The sequence below is a fragment of the Anolis sagrei genome, chromosome 3 (assembly GCF_037176765.1).
Source record: "Anolis sagrei isolate rAnoSag1 chromosome 3, rAnoSag1.mat, whole genome shotgun sequence".
In the NCBI taxonomy this organism is placed as follows: Eukaryota; Metazoa; Chordata; class Lepidosauria; order Squamata; family Dactyloidae; genus Anolis; species Anolis sagrei.
Window position 1 is genome coordinate 86,710,440 of NC_090023.1, and position 27,768 is coordinate 86,738,207.

General features: G+C 39.4%; 1 protein-coding gene across 3 annotated transcripts; it reads left to right on the top strand.

The window, feature by feature from the left end:
• Positions 1-6,572: 6,572 nt before the first annotated feature.
• Positions 6,573-26,513, top strand: KLHL15 (kelch like family member 15). Of its 3 annotated transcripts, XM_067466773.1 has the most exons (4): positions 6,573-6,991; positions 11,921-11,997; positions 14,486-15,197; positions 24,226-26,513. In XM_067466773.1, exons 3-4 carry the CDS (start codon positions 14,493-14,495, stop codon positions 25,333-25,335), a joined length of 1,815 nt encoding a protein of 604 aa, XP_067322874.1. In that variant the 5' UTR covers positions 6,573-6,991; positions 11,921-11,997; positions 14,486-14,492; the 3' UTR covers positions 25,336-26,513. The 3 variants fall into 3 exon arrangements, with proteins under 3 accessions (XP_067322874.1, XP_060626096.1, XP_060626097.1); XM_060770113.2 differs by lacking the exon at positions 11,921-11,997; XM_060770114.2 differs by lacking the exon at positions 11,921-11,997 and having other exon boundaries at positions 6,573-6,763.
• The last annotated feature ends 1,255 nt before the right edge of the window (positions 26,514-27,768 follow it).

Here is a 27,768-nt window from a genome sequence, read left to right on the forward strand (position 1 = left end):
TGCCTGACCCCTCTGCCACACAAGTCCCAGCCGAACTGCCAGCACCGGCTCCTAATTCCAGGAGATGTGGGAGGGCTCCAGGGAAGGGGATTTTACAAGAGGGCGTTTTACTTGGGAGAATTCAATTTTGGATCAGGCAGTACGCTAGACAGCCCCGCGAGGCCCCCGGGCTTGGCTGATGCAACCGGCACTTCTGGGGAAAGGCGTGACTGGCGTGTGTGAGAAGGAAGAGCGATGATCCCAAAGGGAGGGGGAGGGGGCGTGGCCTAAGGAGGAGGAGAGCCTCGCGAGCGCTGACTTCATAGAACGTATTACTCGATGTGGGCGGAGCCCTCGGAAGCCACGCCTCTTCTAGATTTCAAATTCAGCAAGGAAGGGCATTATCATGCTTTCACAGCAGTCAGAGAAATCACACTCAAAGCATTGGGCTGGCTGGCTTTTATAGCCATGTATTGTCGAAGGCTTTCATGGCTGGAATCACTAGGTTCTTGTGGGTTTTTTCGGGATATAGCGCCATGTTCTAGAGGCATTTCTCCTGACGTTTCGCCTGTATCTATGGCAAGCATCCTCAGAGGTAGTGAGGTCTGTTGGGATTAGGACAATGGGTTTATATATCTGTGGAATGGCTGGGGTGGGGCAAGGAGCTCTTCCCTGCTGGAGCTAGGTGTGAATGTTTCAACTGATCACCTTCATTAGCATTTGAAGGCCTGGCTGAGCCTGGGAAAATCCCCTGTTGAGAGGTGTTAAGATGTGCCTGGTTGTTTCCTCTCTGCTGTTTTGCTGTTGTAATTTTAATACCATGCTTCCTATTTTAAAGACCAGTCAGAGTTCTGTATAAGGTTCTAGGCCAGGGGTCCTCAAATTTTTTAAACAAAGGGCCAGGTCACAATCCCTCAAACTCTTGGAGGGCCGGATTATAATTTGAAAAAACAAAACAAAACATGAATTAATTCCTATGCACACAGCACACATCTTATTTGTAGTACAAAAAAAAACCCTTTAAAACAAAACAATAATTAAAATGAAGAACAATTTTAAAAAATATAAACTTATTAGTATTTCAATGGGAAGTGAGGGCCTGCTTTTGGCTAATGAGATAGGATTGTTGTGTGTTTTCAAGTCATTTCAGACTTAGGTTGACCCTGAGCGAGGGCCGGGTAAATGACCTTGGGGGGGCCGCATCCGGCCCCTGGGCCTTCATTCGAGGACGTCTGTCCTAGGCAATCGCATATTGTTGACTTGGGGATTTTATTGTTATTCCTTTGCTAAACTCGGAATTGTTTACACAGGTGGGACTCCCAGCATTTTCAAACTGTGATAGTTCTGTCAGTAATAGCAAACATACATATTGGATGTATGCCTAAAATAAAGAACTATGCAACTAGGTCTATGCACCTTTCAGCCCTAATCATGATCTGCTTGGGTTAAAATGCATTTCAGCCTTTCTTTGTCATTAATTGTTATAACGTGTAATCAATACGAGTAAAAAGTAAATGGCTTGTTGTAGGTTTTTCGGGCTATATGGCCATGTTCTAGAGGCATTCTCTCCTGATGTTTCGTCTGCATCTATGGCAAGCATCCTCAGAGGTAGTGAGGTCTGTTGGAACTAGGAAAAATGTTTATATATCTGTGGAATGACCAGGGTGGGGCAAAGGACTCGTCTGTTGGAGCTAGGTGTGAATGTTTCAACTGACCACCTTCATTAGCATGCAACAACCCAGTGATTCTGGCCATGAAAGCCTTCGACAATAAAAAGTAAATATTTTAAGGTTCTAGCCAGCTTCACCTTACCTATAGTTGAGACATATATTTTTATATTTTCTGGGAGTATCGTATAATCTAGTCAGTTTTACTGCCTCTCTGCAAGCTCCATACTGCAAAATGAATCATAGGTTGAACTCACATTCTAAGCTCGTTGCCATTGGTTCCGGATCAGCAAGAAGACTTGGCAACGTCCTGATATATCTAGCATGATCTAGACCACGCATGAGCAAACTTTGGCCCTCCAGGTGTTTTGGACGTCAACTCTCACAATTCCTATCGGCCTAACTCCAATGCAGTGTTAACTGGAAAAGTCTGATCCAGTTCTCAGCTCTGAATTGTTTATGCAGGAAGGACTCCTGATGATCAGACTAATATTCTATTAGTAGTACAAATAGCGAGTGTATATATTGGCTATGTGCTTGCAATAGATAATTATGCAACAAAGTGTATATATTCATCTGCATGGATTCTGTACAGATTCCATTAAAACAGACTTTAACCTTCATTAGTCATGACTGTTTTAGAACAAGATCAGTATCAGGAAAAATTCAAATATTTTAAGGTTCTCACTGACAACACTCCATTTTTTATCAGTGATTCTTTTTATGACATTCTAGACAATTTTGATGTTAGTATAGTATTTTTTCATAATTGCATAAATAAACCTTAGATCATAAGTATAGCATTATTGATGACTACATCTTTACAACTATGTATTTTGGTATAGAGGTTTTTTTTTTAAGAAGGTCACAATCCTAAATACACTTAATTGGGAACAAATATCTTAAGACATAAAATAATATCTTTTTGAATAGAGAACAATTTCAAAAGCGAGAGAGAAAGAGAGAGGGAACATGCTAAGCAAATGTCTCTGTCTAAGCTGCCTGGATGCCATATTTAAGTTGCTCAGATCTCTTTGGAGGAATTTAAACAAATAACATAAATTAAATAAATGTGAGCTTTTACTGCACCATTGACTTAATTGGTTTAAAAGGTGACTAAGGATCAATGAGGTTAAAAAACACACAGTTAGAAGCATCTGACTTACAAGAGACTCATAGTTAAGAACAGGGCTGAGACAACAGGGAGAAAAATCTATCCCTCAGCAGGGATGTTCACTCCTGGAAGAGTTATACTGGGAAAAAGGTCTCTCTATTGAAGTTTTTTCCATCAGTCCTTGTTTCCACAAAAGGCCAAATGTTTCAACATCCAGAAAGTGAGGCAGAAGGGGGGATCCTTTGTTGGGAGGTGTTAGCTGGCCCTGATTGATACTTGCCAGCAATTCACGTTTTTTGAGTGTTGTTCTTTATTTACTGTTCTGATTTTAAATTTTTTTAAATACTGGTAGCTAGATTTTGTTTTCTCCTTTCTGTTGAAATTGTCCACATGCTTGTGGATTTAAATGGCCTCTCTGTATAGCCTGACATGGTGGTTGCTAGTGGTGCATTATCTCTGTGTTCCCAAATAACATGCTGTGTCCAGGCCTGTCCACCACCTAATACCTCCCAACAAAGGTTCCCCGGGCAGCAATCAGCCAGGCTTTCAAGCTACAAGGCTAATCAAAGTGGGCAATTGCAACATTCACTTTTGCCTCAAGCAGACAAGTTTCTTTCTCCCACCCTGGGCATTCTCATTTTTCTAGTTTCCAACAGACCTCACAACCTCTGAGGATGCCTGTCATAGATGTGGGTGAAACGTCAGGAGATAATGCTTCTGGAACATATAAAGCCTATAAAGCCCTAAACGGTTCTGGCCCTACTTACCTCTCCGAACGCATCTCCTCCTATGAACCGACTAGGACACTAAGATCATCTGGGGAGGCCCTGCTCTCTGTCCCACCTGCATCACAGGCGTGCTTGGCGAGGACGAGAGACAGGGCCTTCTCAGTGGTGGCCCCTCGGCTGTGGAACGCCTTGCCTGCAGATATCAGATCGGCCCCTTCCCTGCTGGCGTTTTGGAGGAAAGTGAAGACCTGGCTGTTCGAACAAGCATTTGATTAAACAGTGTAATTGAACATAGGAATACGAAATAATGGATGATGAGACTGGATTCTGATTTTACTGTTGAGGCGCTAATGATTGTTATACTGATGTTAATGATTTATGTGATAATTGTTTTTAATTGCCCTATACTTGTTTTGTGATATTTTGTATCGATGTTGTTCACCGCTTTGAGTCGCCTGAGGGCTGAGAAAAGCGGTATACAAATAAAGTAAATAAATAAAATAAATAAACATGACCATGCAGCCCGGAAAACCCACAGCAACCTAGTTAAAGTGTTGTTGTTGTTCATTCGTTCAGTCGTCTCCGACTCTTCGTGACCTCATGGACCAGCCCACGCCAGAGCTCCCTGTTGGCCGTTACCACCCCCAGCTCCTTCAAGGTCAGTCCAGTCACTTCAAGGATGCCATCCATCCATCTTGCCCTTGGTCGGCCCCTCTTCCTTTTGCCTTCCACTTTCCCCAGCATAATTGTCTTCTCTAGGCTTTCCTGTCTCCTCATGATGTGGCCAAAGTACTTCAACTTTGTCTCTAGTATCTTTCCCTCCAGTGAGCAGTCGGGCTTTATTTCCTGGAGGATGGACTGGTTGGATCTTCTCGCAGTCCAAGGCACTCTCAGCACTTTCCTCCAACACCACAGCTCAAAAGCATCGATCTTCCTTCGCTCAGCCTTCCCTAAGGTCCAGCTCTCACATCCGTAGGTGACTACAGGGAAGACCATGGCTTTGACTAGGCGGATCTTTGTTGCCAGTCTGATGTCTCTACTCTTCACTATTTTATCGAGACTGGACATTGCTCTCCTCCCAAGAAGTAAGCGTCTCCTGATTTCCTGGCCACAGTCTGCATCTGCAGTAATCTTTGCACCTAGAAATACAAAGTCTGTCACGGCCTCCACGGTTTCTCCCTCTATTTTCCAGTTGTCAATCATTCTTGTTGCCATAATCTTGGTTTTTTTGACGTTTAGCTGCAACCCGGCTTTTGCGCTTTCTTCTTTCACCTTGATTAGAAGGCTCCTCAGCTCCTCCTCGCTTTCGGCCATCAGAGTGGTGTCATCTGCATATCTGAGGTTGTTAATGTTTCTTCCAGCAATTTTCACCCCAGCTTTGCATTCATCCAGCCCCGCACATCGCATGATGTGTTCTGCATACAAGTTAAAAAGGTTGGGTGAGAGTATGCAGCCTTGCCGTACGCCTTTCCCAATCTTGAACCAGTCTGTTGTTCCGTGGTCAGTTCTGATTGTTGCTACTTGGTCCTTGTACAGATTCCTCAGGAGAGAGACAAGGTGGCTTGGGATGCCCATCCCACCAAGAACTTGCCACAATTTATTATGATCCACACAGTCAAAGGCTTTAGAATAGTCAATGAAGCAGAAGTAGATGTTTTTCTGAAACTCCCTGCCTTTCTCCATTATCCAGCGGATATTGGCAATCTGGTCTCTCGTTCCTCTGCCTTTTCTAAACCCAGCTTGAACATCTGGCAACTCTCGCTCCATGTATTGCTGGAGTCTTCCTTGCAGGATCTTGAGCATTACCTTACTGGCATGAGAAATAAGGGCCACTGTACGGAAGTTTGAGCAGTCTTTCGCATTTCCCTTTTTTGGTATGGGGATATAAGTTGATTTTTTCCAGTCTGATGGCCATTCTTGTGTTTTCCATATTTGCTGGCAAATGGCATGCATCACCTTGACACCATCATCTTTTAAGATTTAAAACAGTTCAGCTGGGATCCCATCATCTCCTGCTGCCTTGTTGTTAGCAATGCTTCTTAAGGCCCATTCAACCTCACTCCTCAGGATGTCTGGTTCTAATTCATTCACCACACCGTCAAAGCTATCCTCGATATTGTTATCCTTCCTATACAGATCTCCTGTATAGTCTCGCCACCTTCTCTTGATCTCTTCAGCTTCTGTTAGGTCCCTGCCATCTTTGTTTCTTATCATACCAATTTTTGCCTGAAATTTACCTCCAATGTTTCTAATTTTCTGGAAGAGGTCTCTTGTCCTTCCTATTCTGTTGTCTTCTTCCACTTCCATGCATTGCTTATTTAAAAATAGTTCCTTATCTCTTCTGGCTAACCTCTGGAATTGCGCATTTAACTGGGCATATCTCCCCTTTTCACTGTTTCCTTTTGCTTTCCTCCTTTCTTGGGCTACTTCCAGTGTCTAAGCAGACAACCATTTTGCCTTCTTGGTTTTCTCTTTCTTTGGAATGTACTTTGTTGCCGTCTCCTGAACAATGTTGCGGACTTCTGTCCATAGTTCTTCTGGGACTCTGTTTACTAAATCTAGTCCTTCAAATCTGTTCTTCACTTCCACTGTATATTCGCTAGGAATGTTAGTGAGATCGTATCTAACTGGTCTGTGTATTTTCCCTGATCTCTTTAGTTTTATTCTAAATTGGGCAATAAGAAGTTCGTGATCTGAGCTACAGTCAGCCCCAGGTCTTGTTTTCACCGACTGGATGGATGTCCGCCACCTTTGGCTGCAAAGGATGTAGTCAATCTGATTTCGGTGCTGACCATCTGGTGTTGTTAAACTGCATTAAAGTGTTGTTAAACTGCATTAATTCCACAGTCGTAGACGCACCCTCAGTCATTTGGGAGTATTTCCCACCTGACCCACAAGGAGGAGAAATAAAGCAGGTAGGGCGGGAAATGTGATGACAATGGGTGTCTGAGGGAAGCCCGCCGAGGATTGGCCGAGGAGGAAGTGTTCGCGCGCTGAGCGGCAGGCAGGGCGACCAATGGGGGCAGGGCGCGGGAAGGGAGGGGGTTCTTTGACGCGGGCGCGGATTGGGCGGCGTGAGGGAGGCGGGCCGGCGGCTTTTACGAGGCAACGGCCGCGCCAGCGAATGGGGTGGCTGCCCTGCGCGAGGCGTCGTGGTGGTCGGTGGGGTTCTCCTCAGAAGTCGGAGCAGCAGCAGCCGCCCGCCGTGTTCATGGAGGCTCCTCCTCCTCCTCCTCCGGCCTTGCCCACAGGTGGCGGCGACGGCGGAAGTGACGGTCAGTGTGGGATGCTTGCCGTTGGGGGAAGATGGCGGCGGTGGCGGCTGTGCTAGGCAGCGAAGGAGGTAAACAACGGAGAGGGAAGGGAGGCTGAGGCAGGGAGGAGCGGGCCTGGGCCGAGAGGCTGCCTTTCCGCCAGGCTCCCGCCTCTTCTCCCTCGCCCGCCTTGATGTTCCCCAGAGAGGCCCCTCTCCTCACGGCCAGCGTCTCCGGCGATGCTGAGAGGTAGGTGCAGCTCTTCGCCCCCTCCTTTGGTCGTGGCCGAGGCCCCTCAGGTAGAGCTTACCCCGGTCCCATCTTCTATCTTCTATATATAAATGCTCTGTGCATAATGAGTACCTTAAAAACAAAAGAACGAAATCGCACCAAATTTGATAACAAAACGTCTCACAACACAAGGATGTATGATTTTTGTCATTTGAGAGTTGTAGTTGCTGGGATTTATAGTTCACCTACAATCAAAGAGCATTCTGAACTCCATCAACGATGAAACTGAACCAAACTTGGCACACAGAACTCCCATGACCAACAGAAAATATTGGAAGGGTTTGGTTGGCATTGACCTTGAGTTTGGGAGTTGTAGTTCCAACAATGATGGATCTGGACCAAACTTGGCACAAGCACTAAATACGCCCAAATATGAATAGAGATGGAGTTTGGGGCAAATCGACCTTGACATTTGGGAGTTGTAGTCACTGGGATTCACAGTTCACCTACAATCAAAGAACATTCTGAACCCCACGAACGACAGAATCGGGGCAAACTTCCCACACAGAACCCCCATGACCATCAGAAAATACTTAAGGCCATCCAATCCAACTCTCTTCATCAGGACAAGAAAACGTAATCAAAGTCCTCCTGATAAAGAGCCATCCAGCCATAGAGATAGATAGATAGATATGATTCACACACAGAGAGATATAGTATCATAGATTTGAAAGGGACCCTTAAAGAAGGACAATGATACGTTGCGTGTTCCAGGGTGGGAAAACCAGACATTAACAAAGAAACAGCAAGAAATACTGTTTACCTACAAGCATAAAGGAATTACATATATTAGAAACCAACAGTTTCTCATTACTTTATTTTCCAGTTCAACAGCTAGTCCCTTATAAAACACCTTCTCCTTTCTGAAAGGATGTAGAATTCACGCACTTGAGACCACTAGGAATGCTGTGGCATCCTGGGAGTTGTGCAGGGTGTTTCAAAAGGACGGACCCAATTTCAAAGCAGTATACTTTTGTCATGGCAACATGTTCCAACTGCACACGTTTGCGAATGGAAAATATCTCACTAGGCCTTATGTTGTGGGGTTGCCACCTTGCAAATTGAGTCCAGGGGCTGTTTGTTATTTCAAGTAGTGAGAGGTTTATTCATGGGAGGTTAGGTCCATCTTTTTGAAATACCCAATAGTTTGTTGTTAAAGTGCTGAGCTGCTGAACTTGCTGACTGAAAGGTTGGCAGTTCAAATCTGGGGAGCAAGGCCATCTCCCGCTGTTAGGCCCAGCTTCTGCCAACCTAGCAGTTTGAAAACATGCAAATGTGAGATCAATTGGTACCGCTTCGGTGGGAAGGTCACGCCACTCCATGCTGTCATGCCGGCCACATGACCTTGGAGGGGTCTACGGACAACACAGGCTCTTTGACTTAGAAATGGAGATGAGCATCACCCCCCAGAGTCGGATACGACTGAACTTAACATCAAGGGGAACCCTTTACCTTTATAGTTTGTCGAGGCATCATCACCCTAGAGCAGAGAAAGCCAAAGAACCGTGTAAAACTGCAGCTCCCATCATTCCATAGCATTCAGCCATAGCAGCTCACGTGGTGTCAGACTGTATCCATTTTATTTATTTATTTCGAGCATTTATATCCCATCCTTCTCACGCCCGAAGAGGGACACAGGGCAGCTTGCAGTTATAATTACATTCTACAGTTACAATCCCTAAAATGGATATTCATACTGAGTCAGTTTACTCTTCTCACATTCATCCCCTATATTTTGGGGAAAGAGGGACAGTTTGATTGAGGTGTCTGAGAGGACAGCACTGTTACAGAATTGAAGGGTAGTAATGCAATCCTAATGCATTTTTTGTGTGTGGGGCAGTTTCTGCTACTCCTACTTAATATTTTGTAAAATCTCTGACTGGCAGGTATTTTTCCCTCTCTGGTGTTCTTAATGTCTTTGAGGGTATAGTGATGATGCTATCTTCCCCTTTCTAATTCCACACTTGATAAAGAGGCCGGGAAAAATTATGTATTATTATTATTTACCACACTTGTATCCCTCCTTTCTCAACCCCGGAGGGGACTCAAGGCAGCCTTCCAAAGGCAACAATTCAATGCTGCATGTATACATACATCAGTGAATAAACAAAACATTAAAACCAACCATTTAAAACATAACATTAAACAACAATTTAAATAACATATTCCAGGTCATATTCCAGTGCCAGTCCAGATGGGCACTATAGTGATATGAGCACTATAGTGATGCCTCCAGAATATAGCACACTCAATTGGCCAGTCAGTTTTTGTACTTTAGCACCCTTCAACCCTTATAATTATCCATGCTGGCTGGGACCTCTGGTAGCTAAAGGTGAAAACATCTGGATTGAGAACCACCATACGGTACTTATATTAAAGATACTTTATACTGCATTGAAGAGCCAGCATGGTGTAATGGTTTGAGTGTTGGACTATACTACTGGGAGACTGGAGTTTGAATCCCTGTTTAGCCATGGAAACCCACTGGCGGAATATGGCCAAGTTGTTCTCTCTCCGCCTTAAAGGAAGGCAAGTGTTGCCAAGAAAGGCCTATGGCAGATCATAAGTCAGGAATGTCTTGAAGGCATATGTCAATAAAATACAGTAAGCCCTCTGTATCCATGGTTCTGCATCATGAATTCAACCAGCTGTGGCTTGAAAATGTTCAGAAAAAAAATCCCCAACAGCATATATAATTGTCATAAATAAATAAATAAATCTACTGTCATGATCAGTGTTGTAGTAGAAGTTCATGAAATAGTGACAGGATCTTGTATGGTGCATTATTCTTGAGTCCTTTCTGGTTATAAAATGTTATTAGTGTCAAAAGGACTAGTCTTTTATTGTCTCATTCTCAAATACTATTTAAAATATAGCCTTCAAATGATCAGTAAACTGAGAAATAATGTTAGAAAATGTCTGGCTAAATTGGACTAAATTCAAATTGATCCTATAGCTTTTTTTCCTTTTTTTTTTAGAAGGATAGCACACTCCATCCTGGACTCAGGTTTTTACTTTGAATTGAGCATCAAAACAATTCAGCTATTTTTACAATCTAATTTTAGCACATCAGATGGATAAATGCTAGGAGCGTTCTGTCTGTCACCTGATTATGCATCACCCAGAGATTCAAAGTAGTTGTTCAATAAAAAGAGTAGAAACTGTAGCTTCTTCTGTTAGGAAGAAAAGCAAGCCACAATTTTTTGTCTTGAATGTCATGTTGAACAATCAAGAACCAAGTAGGAACAATCAAGAACTGAGCATTAGCTCACTGTTCATCACCCGTAAGGAAAGATTTTCTAGAGCAGTGGTTCTCAACCTGTGGGTCCCCAGATGTTTTGGCCTTCAACTCCCAGAAATCCTAACAGCTGGTAAACTGGCTGGGATTTCTGGGAGTTGTAGGCCAAAACGCCTGGGGACCTACAGGTTGGGAACCACTGTTCTAGAGGAATGACTTACTGTTCAGTCCAAGCATGGGCATATAGTCTCTGTTAACAGCACTATGTCATAGTAATGACTTTTACTTTATTGCTGTGTGTAGTGACATTAAGGGAATATTTCCTCCCAACTAATTAGATTGTTTTCTGCATTTGAATTTAAAAGTGCCGCTTTCTATTGATAAAGGGTTACTCTGTTGTTAGTATTTTAAATGCTGTCAACCCAAAAAGCATGCACATTATAATTGGATAAATACGGTAAATGGAAATAATGAGCATTTATTACCATCCTAACCAATCTCTTCCTCACCTTTGGCCTACAATTTGCTCATATTTCAGAGTCAAGGTGAAGATGATTTTGTACACCTGGGTCAGGAAGTACACAGTTTACATTTGCTGATGCAGGTTGCTGCATGCATATGTGGGGCAATAGGCAGAAGCTTTAATTTACATCCTTTTGTAGGAATAGCAAGCCTACAGTCCACTTATATACATTAATTAAGCAACATTCAGCCTAGCTGTACACAGGATTGCGGTTGGTTGTTACAGGGCTGTGAGGCATTCATAAAGACATTTGTGGACAAAAGCCAATAGAGTAAGATGTGCTGCTGTGACCCATCAGAAGTTGTTGGACTTCACCTTCCATAAACTCTCAGTGTTATATTTTTGACTAGGGTTGATTAGAATTGTAGGCAGAAAACATTGGAAGAGGCACAATGGTTCAGTCCTGCTGCAGATGCAAGAATCCTCTGTAATCCATTCTTATTATTTATTTTACATATTTGTATCCTGCTCTTCTCACCCTAAAAGGGGACTTGGGGCGACCTTACAGCAGACAGCAATTTGATGCCAATACATATAAATATAGAAATAAAACCATACAATTAAACATTAATTATTAAAACATCAATTAAAATGGTATAATCCATAGTCTGGGGGCAGTCTTTGTGTACCCCCTTCCAAATTTATCTCCATATGAATATATTTCATGTTAATAAGACCATGGTTGCAAAACCATAATATTTGATAACTTATTATTTAATCAAGTTTTAACTGCTCAAATGTATTTTAGCTAACTATTACAGGAGAGTTAAGATAGGGATTTGTGTTTATTGTATCTTTTTATACTTGTCTTTTGTCTTTTGGTCAGAGCACATATCAATAAACAAATCTGTCTATCTGTATGTTTAGCATAACATCTGAAAGGACAACCTGTTAATACAGGTTTCCAAGCTCAGTTTGTGGTAGGGCACCTTAGGCCCCATCTAGACTGCCATATAAGGCAGTTTCAGAATTTCGTTTAACTGCATTAAACTGGATTATATGAGTCTGCACTGTTATATAATGTAGTTCAATTGCATTCTGAAACTGTGTTATATGGTTGTGTAGATGGGGTGAAAGGCTAGGGTGACTGACTCCTTCAGCAGAATGACCTCTGATTTATTCACAGATCATGTCAAAATCTATAATTTTGGCCCCAGAATCTGCCTTTGATTTATACACGATTGACTTATACAGGAGTTTAAGGTCAGTTAAAATCCTAAGATGTTTCATTTAGATCTTTAAAAAACATATTCTCTTGGTCCAATGTTGTCCTTTTTATAATTGTCTAATTCTAACAATAATACAAAATATATATTTAAAATATTTTAAAATCTAGGCTGTATCTTTTATATAGTTCTCTCTTGTTTTCAAATGTGGCCACAAGGTCGCTTTCTTGTGCATAACAAGTTCTTGTACTAATTGTAATATCTCTTTATACTATATGCCATAACTTTGTAAATAAAAATTATAGTGTGAGTGGGATACTATGAATTGATGATGCTACAGTGTGACCCATCTTTTCATAGGTGAGAAATGTATGATGAACTGTGCTAGCCCTACCTTATTCCCAACTCTGTCACAAATTGCTTACCATCCTTTAGGTATGATTTTTTTTGTTAAAGGTTTTATATTAGCCATGTTTCCAAAATAAGCCTTAAATCTTGGTTTTAAAATCTGCTTAATAAACAACACTCATTAATATTAGCAACATTACAGATGATTGCTAACATGAACTTTAGATGTAGTTCTTGCTCTTTCGTGTTTTTCCCCAATGAACTTTGTCTTCAGGTACACAGATTAGATACAAGATATTGAACTTTAAAAGAAGTGTAGGTGGCTATTTAAAAGCCGTGTATGTGGTTATTTAGGTCTTCCTAGGCACAATGTCACATTTCTAGTTCACATTCATCAGAGGTTACATGCCCCAGTGCCTTAGATGGCTTTATTTACATGCCATGTGAAACTACAGCCCTTCTGAAAGACTGATAACTGTAGAAATTAAATCTGCACACCCATACTTTCTCTTATTACTGTAGCCTTTGCCTCGTTTTACTAGGGGCGTCTGTCCAAGCCGTTCAACAGTAGATAATTCAATGTACGCTTGCAGTCATTGCCACTTGAATAAGCAAAATATTTTGTAATAGCAGTTTAGTAGCCCAATTCAGTATCCTTTTAGCTGATAAGTGGTTGTTGGTCTTAAGCTGTAATCTTGAATTGAATTTTCATTATTTGCAAACATTTGTTTCTTTGACAGAACATAGTATTATTCACTATTTTGCCCTGTCCTGTTTGATATCTGACAACAGATACTTTAAAAGTCAATGTGATACACTGACTTTTTTTTGCTTTGCTGTTTTCAGGAACAGCTGTGGCAAAGGTACAAGGTCTAGAAATGTTGCTATAGGTAAACAGTTTTCAAAAATCCATTATCATTCCTTTATGACTGATTTTGCTATGCTTTAAAAGGAATTCTGACAGTTTAAAATCAATTAGAACATATTTCTTTGATAAATCCTGTCTTCTTGAAAATAGGCCAAACAGATGTCAAAATAATAGCAGTTCAAAAATAGAACAAATGTAATTGCGAAGAACATAAATGCACCTACTACTCAATTTAATTTAATACAGGTTAAAGCATGACTTCACTTTTGTCCTGTGATTCATTTTATTAGATGTATACATGAAATCATCTAGTTTCTGAGAGGAATCCTTTTGAGATTTGTTGGAAACATCAAAGATACTTTCAAAAGAGTGTATGCTAATATATTGTTTCTCTAGACTTTTTATACATTCATTAAAATCCCTTCAAATGCCTTCATAAGACACTTAATTTAGAAATGCCTTCCGAGGAATTAGACATAATAACCCAGTTTAATTGATTTGTCCACAATGTGTGTGTGGTTTTCTAAACTCATTTATCTGCTCAGTTGTTCCTGTATTAGTCATTCCTGGCACAGAGACAACATAAAAACAGAGGAAGACAGCAAGTGATCCTTATTTGTCATAGGTGAACAGGCAATGTCTGACTTCATGTTTTTCTTGTAGTGTTCTGTTTCTGTGTAATAATATGTTGTGCTAGAAAAAGAATTAATGTGCTGACTCTTACATATTTGATGCTTGGCAGAACATTCATATCAACTGCTATATATTGGTTGGTTGTTTCTTGTGTATTTTTATAGGATTATAATATCTTGGTAGCATTTGTCTGGATATTCCTCAATCTGACAATGCCATACATTGTAAAATTGGAGTTCTACAATGTACATATAAAATTGTTATTCATCAAGTTTTGTCTACTATGTGTTCAGCCATTCATTTTCAAGTCCTGAAAATGTCAAAGGTCTTGACAGTGATATTCTAGTCACCTTTCGCCACTCCTCCCAGAGAAGGGTTCCTTTTTTAAATACACGTTTTGGTACAGTACTTGCATTGACCCATGGATCAGTCAACCCAGTTTCTTGTATAAAGTAAATTATTTACAAAAGTACCCCCGGGTCTCCCTAGCTTAATCCTGATCTTAGTTAATATGTGAAATGAAAGAGATAGGGAATAAAGGATCTTAATTGTTTTTATTTTTTAAATGCTGTAAATTATTTTCACAAACAAGTTTATTTCCACAGCAAGACTCCTCAAGACTACTTCATGGATTTTTAAAAGGAATTGTAACATATTTTTATTTACATTTTTTCAGGTGATTCATGGCAGGGGACGTGGAAGGATTTAGTTCCTCCATCCATGACACCAGCGTCTCTGCTGGGTTCAGAACACTGTATGAGGAAGGATTGCTTCTTGACGTCACTCTTGTTATTGAGGATCACCAGTTTCAGGCTCATAAAGCATTGCTTGCCACCCAAAGTGATTACTTCCGGATTATGTTCACTGCTGATATGAGGGAACGAGATCAGGAGAAAATCCACTTGAAAGGTCTGACTGCTACTGGCTTCAGTCATGTTCTACAGTTCATGTACTATGGAACCATTGAATTGAGTATGACCACTGTTCATGAGATCCTGCAGGCTGCCATGTATGTCCAGCTTATTGAAGTGGTGAAGTTCTGCTGTTCTTTTCTCTTAGCAAAGATCTGCTTGGAAAACTGTGCAGAAATTATGAGACTTTTAGATGACTTTGGTGTAAACATCGAAGGAGTCAGAGAAAAACTGGATTCCTTTTTGTTAGAAAATTTTGTGCCTCTCATGGCTAGACCAGACTTCTTGTCCTATCTGAGCTTTGAAAAGCTTATGAATTACTTGGATAATGATCGTCTGAGCAGGTTCCCAGAGATAGAGCTCTATGAGGCTGTTCAGGCTTGGCTGCGACATGATAGAAGACGCTGGAGGCATACCGACACCATTATTCAGAACATCAGGTTTTGTTTGATGACACCATCCAGTGTTTTTGAAAAGGTTGGTGTGTTTGAAAGCAATAGTTAGAATTCATCATTGCATTTAGGGCAGCATGCTGTTCGTATGTAAAGTTACCAGTGTTAATAGAAGGGGAAAATAAAATACTGGTCTAGAAAATCGAACATTGAAATCATCAAAATCTGAAACAAGTGTCATCTAGCACTTAAATATAACTTAAATGTAAACAATACTATAAAAAAACCCATTTACAATCTAGCAGGATTTACAGCCAGGAAACAGGTAGGTTTGCGGCTTTTTCTGAAACCTTAAGCAATTGAAGTCCGAGCTGTTCTTATTTTAACAATGAAATTAAACTTGGACACACTGCCTGCCTTTTTGGTATAACAGCAGAGGTGTGCAGATGTTGTATTTAAAAGAAAACCACACACCTTAAATGGGTCTAGATTCTGTATAATTGAACTCATTTTATTGGAAAATAACTGAAATATTAATGGGTCCTTGCCCTTGTTCACTTGAATCCAACAAAATCAGTGCATGATCTATGCTATCACTTTGGAAAACCAAAATAAGTAGAAGTCTCCTTTTTTAGGTTCAAAGAAATTATATGCTGAGCTCTGATAAGTCTTATTGCCCCCCCACACCCCAATACCAGTCACACTTGAATATTGGCAGAGCTTAGTGTGAATGATCTTGCCTCAAGAATTAGGAACAGTGCTTTCCTTTTTTCTAATATTTTTCCATGCAGGAGGGTGAAACAGATATGTTTTCAAACCCTTATATGTTTAGATTGTGGGATTAAGGGTTCTTTGTCATTTGCCAACTAATCTATAGCTTTTTGGAGGTCCCTCTCATCAGTTTCTAATTGCTCGGGCTTCCAGTTTGTGATCATATCCATCCACACAAGCAGATTTAACATCAACATTTTACTCAAGTACTCTTAAGGTATTGCATCCTAAGGATTTTTATGTGGGAGAATGATCAGGTTCTCTATTATTTTAGGCTCTTTTATTAAAATGGACAAAATAGTAAATGTACATATATAAGCACCTTGGGGGGAACATTGACTTTTCATTCTCTAGGCCAGTAATTCCCAACCTTGGCTCCTCTAGGTGTTTTGGACTTCAGCTCCCACGATTCTAAAAAGCTGGTAGTTGACTTGGGTTTCTGGAAGTTGGAGTCAAAACAGCTGGGCACTCAAAGGTTTGGAACCACTGGTCTAGGCACATAACTATGTTTTCCTTTATCTGTAAGGGATCACACTTCATATTTTTGTCATAGCAAACATTGAAGAAGAGGCTAATGAGTAGTTGGAAGTTTTATTTGTCTGCTTTGTGTAAACATAGCTGGGTAGATCTGTGTGTAGAACACAGTCATTGCTATTCAATATAGCATCCATGGAAACAATATTCTTCCATAGGCATTTATATTTATGGGTAAGAAATAGGTCCTATGTCAGATGAAAAATGTTTTCTTCCTCTCATTTTTCAACATTTTATGAGTAGTTGTAAGGTAAGAAGAGTATTCATTCATAGCATTGCAATGGCTGAAGACAGCTATGACATTCCTCGTTGGATACTGTGCAACTGCCTCTTTTTTTGTGTCTTGGGAACTTGCCTGTATTTACTTGGTTGTAATGTGCCATCAAATGTAATGTGCACATCGACTTTGAGGTGTGAATTACAATTTGTTTTGCCACCATATGTAATGCACAGATCCTTTTTCTTGTTGGCCCATCCTCTGCTTGCCTAATTGAGGCAAGTACTGGGAAGACAGACTGACAAGAGGAAGCCAAGTCCCTTTGCAAGACTCATGCAGTTCTGAATTGCTTCTCTTGCTTGTTAGCTATTCTGCTGCCTGCCTGTCCAAGAGGAAGACAACCCCCCCCCCCCCGGCAGCCCTGGCTTGAGGGATCAGGCAGGCAGTTAAAGGGATGAGAAGCAACAAGAAACCGAGCCCCTTAGCCAGCCTTACATGGTTCCCAATTGCTGGGAACAGAGCAAGGTGGTCGAAGGGGCTTCGCAAGGCCTTCAAAATCAAGGAGAGGTTTTGAAGGCCTCATGAATGACACCATCGAATGCAATGCACACTTCATTTTGGCTATGTAATGTAGCTAAAAAAAGGTGCATATTAGACTTCTGTAAATACAGTACTTTTATTCCATCATTAGCCTCTGTCCAGAAACAGATCTAACTAGTCCCCTCTAATGACAAAAGTTATGTCCCTCTTCATTGAGATATAATATTTATACAGGGCCATGACAGGACCAATTACTTGGGAGTCTCACAATGTACTGTTATGCAGACTATCTGCCAACAGATTGCACAAGCAATCAAATGTAAATAGCCCTTTCTTAAGAAAGCAGTACCCTGTTCATATTGTTTTATTATACACTAATCATATATTTAATATTTTTCAATAAAACTTTTTCTTCCTTCTTTGTTTTAAGTTAAATTGTTTTATGTCCTGAACTACCTGGCAAGCCAGTATTTTTTACACACACATTTTGCTTTTTGTTCTAAAGCAGAGATTTACAAAGTGTTGCCTGTAGGCCCCTCAGAGGAGTAAATGTTGTTTTGAAAATTTTCCAAACCAATATTGTGGGCTCCAAAATGCCATCAAAAGACTTCTTGGTGATGTAGAGATGTTTCCACTACAATTGGAGGCCCTCAAGGGGTATTCCCACCTCACTGAGGAAGGGATGAAAGTACCTTTTTGAAAGAGGAAGTGACTTCTGATAAGTTCATGTTATTAACACCCTTGGGCTTAAATGGCCCAGGAAGCCCCCCAAATGAAGTTAAAACGGCCCTTATGTCTCCTTGAGAAGGGTAAGGGACATTTGAAGGGGAAAAGAATGTGTGTGTCTTTTTTTTTTGTGGGAGCATATGTAGTGGCATGGTGCCAACCAAGGTCTCCTGAGGGGCTAATCCAGTGGTTCTCAACCTGGGGTCCCCAGATGTTTTTTGCCTTCAACTCCCAGAAGTCCTAACAGCTGGTAAACTGGCTGGGATTTCTGGGAGTTGTAGGCCAAAAACATCTGGGGACTCCAGGTTGAGAACCACTGGGCTAATGCATCCCCAACTGTTCTGCAATTGTCCGCCCATATTCTAAGCAGCCACTCTTAAATCTGCAATAATCTTACGCTTGAATTTCACAAAATACAAATAAAATTAGCACTCTGTCTGTAACAAGAAAGTGGAGAGAGCTACTGAGTACTGATTATAAGGCTTAGTTTACTTTTGTATTTGTATTATTTTACAGGAATAAACCGCGGAAAAGGAGCCTGAGTTCTCAGTTTACCTAGGGGGTAATTTTCAATTTTGTTCTTCTAGCATTAATTTTATTCTTCCAGCATTGATCTTCAGTGGTAGTAGCTGCCACTTGTGGATGGATTGAGAATGATAATTTTTCATGGACAGGATTCCTCAAGGATAAACCTGAGTATTTGTGCCATGGTACAAGTATTTGTGGTTGGTATAGTGGCATTCCCAGCAGTTGGCGGGGATTAGTATATACAGAATGCTTGTCAGTTTGGTGATGGGTAATATAGGATTGTGACTAGCAGGGTGGTGATGCTGCAAAAGGTATGAAAGGGGTTAATCTCCCTCCTGGTTCTAAAGGTCAGAGTAATCTGTTTGTATGAACTTGCAGGTGGCAGCGATTAAGGGAGAAGGCCTGCAAGGATAGGATGCAGCTATGATCAGCTGCATAAAAACAACCTGGCTAGAGACTGCTCTTTGGGAGAAAAATACCCATCATGCTTGGCTGTAGATGCTGGTGGTTCCCCCTTCCCCCCTGGTTGTATGGATTGTGGTATCCTGACCTGTATTATGAACCTTGTACCTTGATGAACTGTGAACCCTGGTGAGGATGTTGTTGCTCCTGTAACTTGTGGAACTTGATGTACCTTGACTACATCTTGATGTACTTATTCTTGACTACAGATCTTGGATCACTCTTGAACTCTGGATTATCTGGCTTGACCTTTGGAACTACGACTATGCTTTGTGCTCTTGTACCATGGAACATTAATCAGTGAACTCTTGTTTGACTCTTGGATTGGAACCTTGACTGTGGTGTACTCTTGTTCCCGAACCAGGTGTTTTTAGTAAGGGCCTTGTTTTGGAGACTTTGCTTTGTATTTCAGCTGTGTTCTATCTTTATGTTTGAACTTGGACCTTGAAACAGCCAAGTGAATTAGTTGACTGCTTTAAGTAAAATAGTTGGCACAAGTTGGGTGTTGTCTTGGTTAATCTCTGCCTGCATACCTGCAAAGCCCTGGAGCCTAATCATTTAGAAGAGCTACTTTTAAGAGAATTGTCTAGACTAGAGTTAAATTCAGTGTTGTGATCCAGGAACCCTATTCAAATAAAAGAACCTTGCCTATAGGATTAGATATGTTACTATTTCAAGTCTGACAAGATTTGATTTGACATATGGAAGGCTGGGATAGGAAAATGGGGACTAAATAAGCCTTGACTATATTACAAACAGTGAATCATTTTCTAGCATTTCTTGCTTACAGAAAAGTCTGTTTCATTTTTTTGGTTGTATAAAACTTGTCTTAGGCACAAGAGCATGAATAGGTATTCAGTACCTTTGTGTAATCAGATGTAATTCTGCATTTGCGATTCAGTTGCCAATAGTATATAACCTTCCTTAGAAAGATTAGGTTCTGTACAATTTGTGTCACACTAGTTTGACAGTTTTTCTTATATCTCTGTATATTTTATAACTTAGGATTTTCACTTTTGTGGTTAATATTTACATTAGTTTTCGTGGCTGAAACAGTCCTTTATTACATTTCTATCCTCATGCTAAGCTAGTTCTTAAAAAATAAATATTTTCTATTCTGACTGTTGTGTACTGTAGTCATTGGTTGTAAGTATTTGGTTTGATATATTTCTTAACATTTCTTTTGGTTTTTCTACATGATACTTTCCTGTTTTGTGGTCTCACTGCACTTTTTGTTTGTATTTGTTTCTGTTCCAATTTTTGTAATTTGTTTTCATATGTTTTTATTTTCTGTTTCCATTTTTATAATTTGTTTGTCAAATTATTGCAGTCTTGGTGTATATTTGCTAATCTAGTGGCAAATCTACATTGCAGTTTTGAGGGAAACACACTCTTTCTGGAGAGAGCAAAGTTTTTTTGTTCATGGCCAAGTGAAAGGCTAATAAAGGCCTCATCACATTAAGGCCTTAATGCGGACAATCCCGTTCTTGAGCAAACAGAATTCTGGGAAATGTAGTTTGGGAAGGTGAGGACCCCTGTGGCAGAGAATTAAAAAGGGCTTGCCCTAAACTACCTTTTCCAGAACTCTGTTTGCATCAGAAAACCAGACCTACCCATGTTAAAGCCCCACGGTGATGAGGTAGTTTGTGAAACAAGAGTTGGTCCAGTGATTTTTAGTGTTGGACCAGGACTCCCAGAAACCAGGACTTGAATCCCTGTTCAACCACGTTTCTCAACTGGGTGACTTTGGCTCTGTCATACTCTCTTGGTCATAGGAGAGGGGGCAGGGCAAATCTGAATAAAGCTTGCCAAAAATTACTAAATTATTATTAAACTATTTGTTTTCCACCCTTTCTTCCTGAAGGGTCTTGGGGTGGCTTAAATAGCTTTTAATTGAATCCTACAATAGGTTCGACTTAGAATTCCTCTAGGTTGGAGCCTTCCCGAGGGCCCATAACAAAGGGAGGTAACCCTTCAGTTAGTTACTTCCTCAGATCCCATTTCTACATAATAATAATAATAATAATAATAATAATAATAATAATAATAATAATAATTATTATTATTATTATTATTATTATTTATATTCTGCCCTATCTCCTCGGGGGACTCAGGGCAGATTTCAAAATACAAAGGCAAACATTCAATGCCACCATAGAACAAACAAGTACATAGGATAGAAATATGATTGATCTTGAAAATCAAGTGTATAGGAAAATTTTATACCCTAATATCTTTCAGAAAATGTCTCATGTATAGTTTAATGTTTGGGAAATTAAAAATCCTTATTCATAACCTTATTCTGTGCAGTTTTCAAGATGGATTGGTTGTGCACATAACAAGCAATTGCTAATCAAGTTTAATGTCTTGTTGTAAGTAGGTGCAACTGTGTTTGTCGCATGTTGAAAATGTAGGACTGTTTGCTCTTTTAACCATGATTGGCCCTATGGACACAGTTTCAGAATCATGTGGATGATTTCACAGTTGTTTCTAAGAGATTCACTACTGTGGCCTTTATTTGCTTGTTTTGATAAAAGGAATTCAGTTACTGTTATACATGTTGAAATTTACAGCTTTCAGTGGATATGGCAGACCTTTAGTAGCCATGTATTATTAAAATCAGATTAATAGTATTACTTTAATAAGTAATAACTAATTTCAATTTTAGGAGAAACTTTAATTGTTATGACTGTGAAGTAAGATATATATATTTTAAGGTTATTTTGGTTCAAGGTGTGTTTTTTTGGTAACAGACATTTATAAAACTGAAAATTAGTTTAAAATACATTTTGAGCTTGGCTTTTGTTATGTAAATTGTGCTAGATTAAATGAAGTAATTTGCTGTAACAGACTAATGGCAGTATTACTAAACTGAGTCTTGGCAATAAAATATATGGTAGGAGAGGACTTTGATGTGAAGAGGGGCTGTTCAGCCAGGCTGAAAATGAGGGAGGATCTATCGCTTCTGTTCATCTAATTAGGAAAGAGAGACTTAATGGATTTTTTAGCTATGGAAATATTTCATTTAAAAAACCGTGTTCAGGGTTGCTACATAATGGGAAGCTGAGGAAATCAAAATTGGTCAGGGAAATTTTGATGAACTTGTGCTTGAGTGAATGTGGCTTCTTTATTTTGTTGAGAGAGAACAGTCTGCACCTGTGGAAGTTAGAATAGAGAAGAGACCGAATATAAGTGTAATGCAGCAATGTTCATACATATTTGACAGCATCGTTTTGAAAATTATGTATGATTTTCACAAATATTTCAAAATACTATGGTGACTGAACGTTAAAGAACAAATTGATCCTATATGTTACAGCATTTTTATTATGGAGAAACTAACTGGTTTCTTGCAATGCAGTGATTTCTGAATTTAAACAAACAATCCATGTAATGCAAAAGATGCTGTATTTTGATGGATTGCCAAATTGTTTCTGGCTAGATTTAGTAGCCAGTTATTACCCTTCCTTGCCTGCTGTCAAGTCCAGTAATGTAGAATAATACTGTACTCTCAATACTAAAATGATATTAGTTTGCAATTCATTAGTTTTTATTCACAGTACTGTGCTAATAAGAGAAAGCTATTTTAAAATGTTAATTTTGTTTTAGGTAAAAAAGACATAAATTTTATATAAAGAAAGCTTTCTTACATGCTGTGCCACTTTGAGGTTTGACAAAAACTGTTTTAGTAATTTTGTAATGTTAAAACATTTCATTTATTTTTATTTACGGTAATGTAACGTATGCATTTTGAACCTTGGTGTTGTTTTTATAAAATGGTGGTCAGGGAAACAGACAATAAAATTGATGTGGTAAACCTGTAATGTTCCAGAATAGTTATTTTTTTTATCTGTAGAAACAGGCTATCCGAGAATATAAACTGGGGTATAAATGCTCCTAAAAGTTAGACACTTTCTCATATTCAGTCATTACTGTGATTACCATGTAGTTTACAATTACAAAGAATTAAAATGTCAGGATCTTTATTTACAGTTGAACTTGTGCCCACATATACAGCAGCATAGGAAATATTCTCAGTGCCTAATGTATTTTCACTGAAGTTGTAGGAAATCTAAGTTGAATATGTAATCTGCTAATAGGTGGTGAGTGTGGAGAGATGGGTAGTGTTTAGACTTAGAAAACGAATTTCTGAAAATGTCTTTGTCTTAATATGTTTTGTTAACTTGATGTTATGTCTGTATATATGGCTGAAATACTTGCAGCTCCTTGGAATTATGTACATTTCAGCCATACGCATAGATATGTACCAGACTAACAACACAGTTAAAGAAGCTTATTCTAGATATCTCTCAGAGCCTAAATGATGAGATAGCTTGAATCTGTGCTCAGATTAATCAGGTTGTCGCTACAAAGAATGCAAGATCACAGCCTCTGGTTTCAGTGGTCAAAAGTGGATATTTGCAATCCTGCAACTGTAAAATGATTGTATCTTACTTGTTCATTCTATATCAGAGAATAATATGAAGGTCATCTTAATTTTATAAGAAGCCATTAAAAGCTATTTAACTTTTTCTATTTGGTTACTATTGCAACTGGACATGGGAATATACAACTAGAGGTTGTCCTCCAGCTTCAAAGCAGCCAGATTGTTGAACCTTGTGTTGATCATTGCACTGTTGGATTCAGTGGTAACCAAGAGGCATGGCAAGATTGGCTGAAGGCCTGCTGGGTCACTGAAATACCAAAATGAACAGGATAACCTTTCAAGCAGTGACTATTAATCTTTAGTCCTCTCAATAATTTCTAACCTCTTCTTCTACCACCCTGTCCATTAGCCATGATTACTAGTGCTTCTGGGAGTTGGAAGTCCAAAACATTAAAAAAACACTGCTTTAAGGGATTGATTTGGCAAGTGTTTGAATTCTCAGAAACTAGTTGAATTCTTTTAGATGCCATTTAAACTGTAACTACATTCTAAACATTTTAAAATGTCATTGAAGAGTGATTTGCTATTTAATCTAGGCTTCTGTAATTAAGTGCCCTTTGGACTATGTGGGGTTATGGGAGTTTTGAGGAAAGCTGGTTTGGTGTGTTCTGTGGCACATTTCAGGTGCATTGGCAGAAAGGTCTGTGGGGACTAATTGCAGCCAATAATTGTGAGTCCAGTAATTATCGGTTCTGTAAAGATAAAGCAGGGCAACTATTAGAAAAGAGACAGAAAAACTGGGCCTTCAGTTAGTAACTCTTTTTTGCTGTACATGCGCCCTAATTATACTTCATAGTTTTATTATTTAAAATCAGGCAGTATTGTTTCAGAGACATTTCTCCTCCATACCATCTTGGTCAACACACACATGTTTTGCTCTGTCCTTAGGTGAAAACATCTGAATTTTATCGTTATTCCCGGCAATTGCGGCATGAGGTGGAACAAGCTATGAATTACTTCCACAGTGTGCATCAGCAGCCTTTGATGGAAATGAAATCAAATCGCATCCGTTCTGCTAAACCCCAGACTGCAGTATTTAGAGGAATGATAGGACACAGCATGGTAAATAATAAGATCCTCCTCCTACACAAACCAAGGGTCTGGTGGGAACTAGAAGGCCCACAAGTACCTTTACGACCAGACTGCCTTGCTATTGTCAATAACTTTGTATTCTTACTGGGTGGGGAAGAATTGGGACCAGATGGTGAATTTCATGCTTCTTCAAAAGTGTTCAGATATGATCCAAGACAAAACTCTTGGTTACGGATGGCAGACATGTCTGTGCCGCGCTCAGAATTTGCTGTTGGTGTTATTGGAAGGTACATCTATGCAGTGGCTGGGAGGACAAGAGATGAGACATTTTATTCAACTGAACGGTACGATATCACAGAAGATAAATGGGAATTTGTGGACCCCTATCCGGTCAATAAATATGGACATGAAGGAACTGTTCTTGGCAACAAGTTATATATCACTGGTGGAATAACCTCCTCTTCCACCTCCAAGCAAGTCTGTGTGTTTGACCCCAGCAAGGAAGGGACTGTGGAGCAGCGAACAAGGAGGACTCAAGTGGTCACCAATTGTTGGGAAAACAAATGTAAAATGAATTATGCAAGATGCTTTCACAAAATGATTTCTTATAATGGCAAGCTTTATGTTTTTGGAGGCGTCTGTGTAATCCTAAGGGCCTCTTTTGAGTCTCAAGGGTGCCCTTCCACAGAGGTTTATGATCCAGATTCGGATCAATGGACTATTTTAGCTTCTATGCCAATTGGCAGAAGTGGTCATGGTGTGGCTGTCCTGGACAAACAGATAATGGTTCTTGGGGGCCTTTGTTACAATGGTCACTACAGTGATTCAATTCTCACTTTTGATCCTGAAGACAATAAATGGAAAGAAGATGAATATCCAAGAATGCCTTGCAAGCTAGATGGCTTACAAGTTTGTAGCCTGCACTTTCCTGAGTATGTACTGGAACATGTTAGGCGATGCAGCTAAAAGAAGAAGAACCAAAAAACTATTTATATGTGGATGGGACAAAGGGGTCGGAAAAGGGGGTGGGAAGCAGATTTAAACCCACTGAAGAAATTATCCTGTGTAATACACCTCTTATATTAATAAAGAGAAGGAAAGAGTGTACAGGGAATGCATCTACCAAGTTAATTAGGAATGCCAATAACTGTGGTTTCGTATTTTTTTTACATGCCCTTACTGTGTGTTCTGAGAGGGAAGAAAGTAGAAGTTCTTCCATTTCATGTGTTTTAATTCCATTTAATATATTCATTCTGTGTGAGTGAAGACAACACATGCTTCAGGAAACACTGGAATATACTGTATTTGCAAGGTGGGTCAAGAGCATATATATTGTATTGTGCATTTTAACTTTTTAAACTATGTCAGGACAAAATTCAGCAGTCTTACGAGAATAACCTGACTTCAAATGTAGCAGTGAAAGAGGCCTTTTAATTTGTTCCTGTGCATTGCCTATTCTTTCAATCTTTTTCTTTTGGTTTACAAGCCTCCGGATGAAGTTTGACACTCCTCACTTTGGCTATAGTGACAATTCAAACATTTCCAAAATTCTGCATGATGTTCCCCTTCATTTTGTGGAGTTCCAGTAAGTCTGCTGAAAAATATAAATTTCTTAAAAATAACACTGAACGTTTTCTACTAAAATAAATTCTAGGCTGCCTTTTGTCTGCATCGTGATTTGTGAATAAAATATATCTATGTACACATAACAGGAATACACTATTAGGAACAAGATGCAATGCATATTTTTATGTTCAGTTTAAAAAGTCTATTTTTACCTAAAACATGGATATTGGCTATATCTGTTGAATTTTAGCTGTAATAGCATCCATTCATGTATTTAACTCATTGGGGGATTGGAGGCCTCATTCTATCAATATAAACTTTTATACTTGATATATATACTGATTGATTCAGTAACACTTGAAATCCTTTTAAAGCTAATGATAAGATGTTGAGGCTGCACTTTTTTCATCTTTTTAAAAACAAGCCAGAGATACCGACTCATTTGGTCCTTGAAGTACATCCAAGATGTGTATAATGATCCCTAACTGTCCTGTGTGAAGGGTGGCTGTGCTCTCCCTTAGACATTATAGTTATAAACATTAAAATGGAATAGTTCCTTGCACTGATTGAGATACCTTTTTTAAAAAACAAAAAAACAAAAACCCTGTTGGCTTGGGCAAACTTTTATTTTATTTTCAACTTAATTTGAAACATAACTGCTGACTTTTAGGGTTGCCTGGGTGTCTGATGAGCACTTTTAAAGATAACAGATATATCTGTAAATTAGTGACAAATATAACTGAAAATATATCTAAGCACTGAGCTTAAATGTTGACATTTCAATAGCTGTCCCATTAAAGTGTCACATGTTAAAATGTAAAAAACAAAACAAAAACCCTTGCCTTGGTGATTTCAGGGTTACTGATACTGTGCAAACTGTTGAGAGAAGGCGTAATGGCAGTTCGCTCAAAACACTGGGGCAGAAACACCGTTTCGTTACAGCATTTCTGAGTTGGAAATCACCATATTTATTTATTTATTACGTACATTTCTATCCTGCCCTTCTCCCCACATGTATTGAAAGAGTCAAAAAGTATGCATATTAGAAGTTCTGAAAACCCCTCCTGTATTAAATAGAAAACCATTTGACTAAAGATAGTAAATGAAGTTAATGAGCAACTGAAATTTTACAATCCTGTCCATTTTAGAGGATTAGAGATAATCTACATTTCTATTGACTAAGGTGCTAGAGTATTGAAAATAATTACTTGATCAAACTTCCTCATTGCCTTCCAATAGCAAGCTGGTTGAGTGATACTTGTCAACCAATAGTTGTGTGCTCAGAAATATGAAATTGCATGTTCTAAGTAGAAGCAACTACTGTACGACATTTGTGGCACAGACCAAATACACACGTACTGTTCCCAGAATGATGTTCTTCTCTAACCAGTGTATACAAAAGAATGTTTATCTGATTTGGATTAACTGCATCTTTTATTAAGAGATGGGCAAAAATATAAAGTAGGCAACCCGTATCTTCAAATGAAATTGAATTCAAACAAAATTGCCATGGGATTGAGAAAGTTTTACTCATACTTTTCCTGCCTACCACACTATGCTAATGGTACAAGCTCAAGGTTTTGTAAAAAAAAGGTTTAGAAGGCATTCATTTGCTCAGCCTGTTCAAAGCAGCACAGACGAGCAATAACTACCTTGTGTTGTACATTTGAGCTCTAAAAAAAAATCCCCTATTAATTCTGTTACAACTCTTTATCACAACAGGATCATGTAAGTAGTATATACCCTCATTATTTTGACACTTTGAAGGAGCTTTACACAGCACAGCACTCATTTGAAGCCAAAGTATATGACCTACATACCAGTTCATGATAC

Bases quoted from the DNA above. Each gene is read 5' to 3' on its own strand.
- KLHL15 (XM_067466773.1), top strand. From the start codon at position 14,493: ATGGCAGGGGACGTGGAAGGATTTAGTTCCTCCATCCATGACACCAGC. The intron at 15,198-24,225 runs GTTGGTGTGTTT...CTCTGTCCTTAG, and splicing joins CATCCAGTGTTTTTGAAAAG to GTGAAAACATCTGAATTTTA.